At 42.1% G+C, this 5201-nt stretch overlaps 1 protein-coding gene across 1 annotated transcript; it reads left to right on the forward strand.

The window, feature by feature from the left end:
* The first annotated feature begins 1551 nt into the window (after positions 1–1551).
* On the forward strand, positions 1552–4761 carry LOC125550166 (receptor-like protein EIX2). The gene has a single exon (XM_048713092.2). The coding sequence runs from the start codon at positions 1659–1661 to the stop codon at positions 4464–4466; it is 2808 nt and encodes a 935-aa protein (XP_048569049.1). The 5' UTR covers positions 1552–1658; the 3' UTR covers positions 4467–4761.
* The last annotated feature ends 440 nt before the right edge of the window (positions 4762–5201 follow it).

The following is a 5201-nucleotide window of genomic DNA, read 5'->3' on the forward strand; positions in this document are numbered from 1 at the left end:
TAGGATAGGCATTTAGTTTACCTACCTAATTTTAGCCAGCCGGTTGTGGCATCTTTTCATGGCTAGTTGGTGTTTCTAGCCCGTTTTGGCTCTGTGTGAGCTTTCTTTACTTTTTCATTACTTTTGGAGACCTTGAAACCATGTTCGCACTGCTTTATTTGGTTAATAAGATGGCCGTATGCATCACTCTAATGCAGATGCCGGGGAGTCCCCCTTTTCAAAAAAAAAAAATCAATTAACTCCTGAATGAGAGATTCCTTTAATTAGTTGGTGGGAAACAAGGTCTGACAAGAAATGATGCTGCCGCCGAGCGTGGTAACTAGCGGTGCTACTTGACTACTTGGGTTCAGTTTCTCAAGGCGAGGTGTTAATCTGAAAGATGCTACTGAAAATTGGTAATTTCTAGCTATTAATAATCTTGCAATTAGTAAGCGCTCGTGCTGCAGTAGATATAGAGTGCTGGATCGTGGAGTGGTGCAACTGCAAGAGGATGTTACTGCCACAACTTCTGTGTAAGAAAAGTATGCATGCCAAGACCAAGACCAAGACTTGGAACATACTTTGTCCTAATCATCATCATCTTATAAGTATGTTTCACCTTGTTGGTTGAGGCAACCTGATTGTTCTGGACCTTATTTACAAAGGAAATGCCGAATGATGAGATGGTATACCTTTTTTGTGCGTAGAATACATATTTACCATTTGGTTTTACCGGTTTTGCACGACATCTGCTCTCGAGTTACTTTCTTTCTGAAAAAAGCAAGGAACGGTCTTATATGTAGCCTATAGATTTATTTGTAAAAAAGTTTCCAACACAGCCAAGCGCTTGAGAAATCTTCATAATGCTAAAATAGGTGATACAACCATGGCACTCCATTTTTGTTTCTTGAGTCAGTCTTCGATAGGAATGGCGGTGTCCTGATCCCACTGGCATCCATTCATTCGTGCCTAATTTTTGAGCACCTCATTTGTTCCTCTGGTGTGCATTGCACGGTCGATTGTCCCAATCATAAGAATCTACAGCCACAACTTCTGTGCTTCGGTGAATGAAAAGTATGCATGCCAAGACAAATACCCAGACCAAGACTTGAAACACACTGTGGACCATACATATAATCACACGCTCCTAATCAGTTGCATGATGTGCCTGTTCATTTTCTGAGCATCACAGTTTAGTGAAAGGTCACGCATCAGCTCAATAGTTTCAGTAAAGTTTGTTCAATTGTGCTTTCTCATGTGGTGTATGCAGTTTTAGAGTTTCTTGTCAAACTTATAACTCAGGGAAATTTAATATATAAAAAGAGAATCACATGGCTCACTAATAAATGATAAACCCACCAAGTGGAAATTACTCCATTCCTGATCCCAGGAATACAAAAAGGAACACGGTCTGTTCCTTGAACGACTCTGGTGCCTAATTTTTTAGGTCCTTATTTATTCCTTTGCCGTGCATTGCATGGTTGATTGTCCTACTCAGTAGAAACTCTAGCCACAGCTTCCCGTATAAGAAAAAGTATGCACGCCAAGACCAAGACCAAGACTTGGAAAATACCATAGACCATACATATATTGCGCTTGTTGGTGAACTCAAGATCAGCTCCTCTCCCATCCCGTTGCCATTCACATACACTAGTTGTTCTCTAGCTCGTCCAAACAATATGGCTGTTGAGCTTGGGCATCTCGCCCGAGCAGCCGCAGCAATACTTTGCCTGTTGATTTTCCATGTTACACCGTCTGATTCCCTTGCTAAAGCGAGGGTATCAGGTGGGACTGGAACCTGCATCACCAGGGAGCGGGATGCGCTTCTGTCCTTCAAGGCAGACCTTCTCGACCCCACTGGCCGTCTCTCGTCATGGCATGGCGAAGATTGTTGTCAGTGGGAGGGAGTCCAGTGCAGCAGCAGAACAGGTCATGTCATGAAGCTCAACCTCCGCAACACCTACGAAAATGGCTACAAGTACAACAGCCTGAAACTGGAAAGAGATGAGATGAGCTCCTCTTTGGCTGCTTTGCAACAGTTGAGGTATCTTGATCTGAGTTGGAATGACTTCAATGGCGCAAGCATACCTGCGTCCATGGGCTCTCTGGAGAATCTAAGGTATCTCAACCTCTCGATGTCAGATTTTAGTGGGACAATACCTTCCCAACTCGGTAATCTCTCAAATTTGAAATATCTTGATGTTGGTGGGGATAACAATTCTTTGCAAGCAGTAGATCTTGCATGGTTGTCACGTCTTTCATTGTTGACTTATCTTGACTTGAGCTATGCGGACCTTAGCGATGTGCGGGATTGGGTTCACGTGGTAAACCCGCTTTCTTCTCTCAAGGTGCTTTACTTACAATATTGTGGTCTTAGCCTTACCAATACAGTGCCTGCTAGTTCAAAATCAAACCTCACACATCTTCAAGTCCTTGATCTATCATACAACTGGTTTAACACATCACTAGAGCAAAACTGGTTCTTCTGGGATATGAAAAGCCTTAAGGAGCTTCACCTCTCCTATTGCGAGTGGCATGGACCTATTCCTGAAAAACTAGGAAACATGACAGCCCTTCAAGTCATTGATTTCAGTGGGAATGGTCTTGTGGGTTTGATACCGAGCAACTTAGAAAATTTGTGCAATTTGGAAGTGCTGAATTTAGATTATAACAACATTAATGCAAGCATAGGAGAATTCATGGATCGACTTCCAAGGTGCTCATGGAGTAAAATACAAGTCTTGTCAATGTATAATACAAATCTAACCGGAAAACTACCAATCTGGATTGGGAACATGACCAGTCTTAGTGTTATTTCAGCCAGTCAAAACATGATAACTGGTACTGTACCAATGGGAGTTGGAGCACTTGGTAACTTGACAGTGTTGGATCTCAGCAACAATAAACTTGATGGTGTGCTTATGAAGGAGCATTTTTCAAGCTTATTTAAATTAGAATATCTGGAATTGGGAGGCAACTCCTTGAAAATAGACATCGAACAAAACTGGGTTCCTCCATTTGGACTAAAGTCCATAGACTTAGGGTCATGCCTAGTGGGGCCCCGTTTTCCGGAGTGGATTAGATGGCAGACTGATGTTTATTCTCTTTGTCTTCGAAATGCAAATTTGGATGATGTCATTCCTGAGTGGTTTTGGGTGACATTTTTCCGAACTAAATTCTTGGATGCATCGGGAAACAAGTTGCGTGGTTCCTTACCGGCAAATCTACAACACATGTCAGTGAGAATGTTATATCTTGGGTCCAATATGCTTATAGGTCAAATTCCAGGGCTCCCTGTAAATATATCATATTTGAATCTGTCCTCAAACTCTTTCTCAGGGTCATTGCCATCAAAGCTAAAAGCTCCACTGCTTGAGCAGTTGTTGCTGGCAAATAATCAAATTACAGGCACCATTCCATCATCTATATGCCAATTGACTGAACTGCGACGGTTGGAACTATCAGGAAACAATTTAACAGGAGATGTTATGCAGTGCTGGATGGAGTCAGATAGCAATTCCTCAGTATCCAACACAAACTCTGCGGGTCAATTTGGTTCTGTCATGGTTAGTCTTGACTTGAGCAACAATGATCTCTCTGGTGAATTCCCTAAATTTCTTCAGAGTGCCAAAAATTTGGTATTCCTTGATCTTTCATTCAATAGGTTCTTTGGAATATTGCCAAAGTGGTTACCAGAAAAAATGCCACTGTTGCAAATCTTGAGGGTGAGATCAAACATGTTTAGTGGTCGTATTCCAAAGAACCTTACTTGCCTTGAAAGTCTTAATTATTTGGACTTGGCCCGTAACAATATATCAGGAAGCATACCATGGTCATTGTCAAACTTGAAAGCAATGATAGTCGTATCTCAGAAAGATGCGAAGTACGATTTGGAGGAGAGCATAACAGTCACCACAAAAGACCAAACACGTGACTATACCTATGGAATCTACATGCAACTGGTGAATCTTGATCTGTCATGTAACATTATCGGCAAAATCCCAGACCAGATCGGGAATCTGAAGCAGTTGGAGTCCTTGGACCTATCCTACAATGAGTTATCTGGTGGAATCCCATCAAGTTTGTCGGATCTAACCTCTCTGAGCCACTTGAACTTGTCATACAACAACTTATCAGGCGTGATACCATCCGGGCAACAGCTGCAGGTTCTCGACAACCTGAACTTTACCTACATCGGCAACCCCGGTCTATGTGGCTACCCTCTATCCAAGAACTGCTCTACTAGTACAACTGATGCAAAGCAAAGTGCAGATCATGAAGATGCAGATCATATCTCCTATCTCTACCTTGGGATGGGCATAGGATTTGTGGTCGGCCTTTGGGTGGTGTTTTGCGCCATGTTACTGAGGAGAACCTGTGCGATTGCCTACTTTCAGATCATTGACAAGCTGTATGACAAGGTTTATGTGCGGGTGGCTATAGCTTGGGCTCGCCTCATGAAGAAGAACAATGACGATGCAGCGTGAGGAGCCCGCTTCATGTGCAATTGAACTGCTCAAGATCTGTATGTTAGTACTTCATAATTTGGAGAATAAATTGTGCTTTGGTGTGTGTAGTGTGTACTACTGTGACTATATACTAGTTTCTGGTGGTATTATTAGTTATCTGTAAAGGTACTTAATGTACCGTAGAACAATATATTGTATGGATTGAATCGAATGAAATGTTCCATCAATTTTATAAGATGTCTTGTTCTGTAAACAGACTATTCTAGTCTGATTGTAATGCCTTCAATAATTAATGTACTCGTTTACTGGTCTATACTGATTGTGCAAGCGGATCCTTCCACTTTCATCAATTCATCTTTATCTCTTGTTGTTGTCAACCAAAACCTGAGCTTCAAATTTCCCCATTCTTTTTTTTGAACGGACCAGCTGATGGCTGGCATATATTGAAATCATAGCAGGAAGCAGGCGGGAAAAACAAAGGTGGTGTTCGATCTAGCGATCAAGGAAGAAAAAAAGAGAAAGCTGAAAAGATCAGCAAAGAAACTAGCGGAAGGCTAGACTAGCATGTTAATCTCTCATGGAGGGTCCCAGAAAGGGTGCTCAAGGTGAACTGCTCCTGCTTGGCGCCATAGCTCGAACGTCTTTCTTATGCTCGCCATAGTTTCAGTCATGTTTGCTGTCTTTTGCCTGAAAGTGCACTCGTTCAATCCATTCATTTTAGCTCGATTGGAACATGCAAGCTCACAAACTGTC

The sequence above is a fragment of the Triticum urartu genome, chromosome 4A, assembly GCF_056163025.1.
Source record: "Triticum urartu cultivar PI428250 chromosome 4A, HENAU_Tu73, whole genome shotgun sequence".
Classification (NCBI taxonomy): Eukaryota; Viridiplantae; Streptophyta; class Magnoliopsida; order Poales; family Poaceae; genus Triticum; species Triticum urartu.

Coding starts and splice junctions, on each gene's coding strand:
- LOC125550166 (XM_048713092.2), top strand. CDS start 1,659: ATGGCTGTTGAGCTTGGGCATCTCGCCCGAGCAGCCGCAGCAATACTT.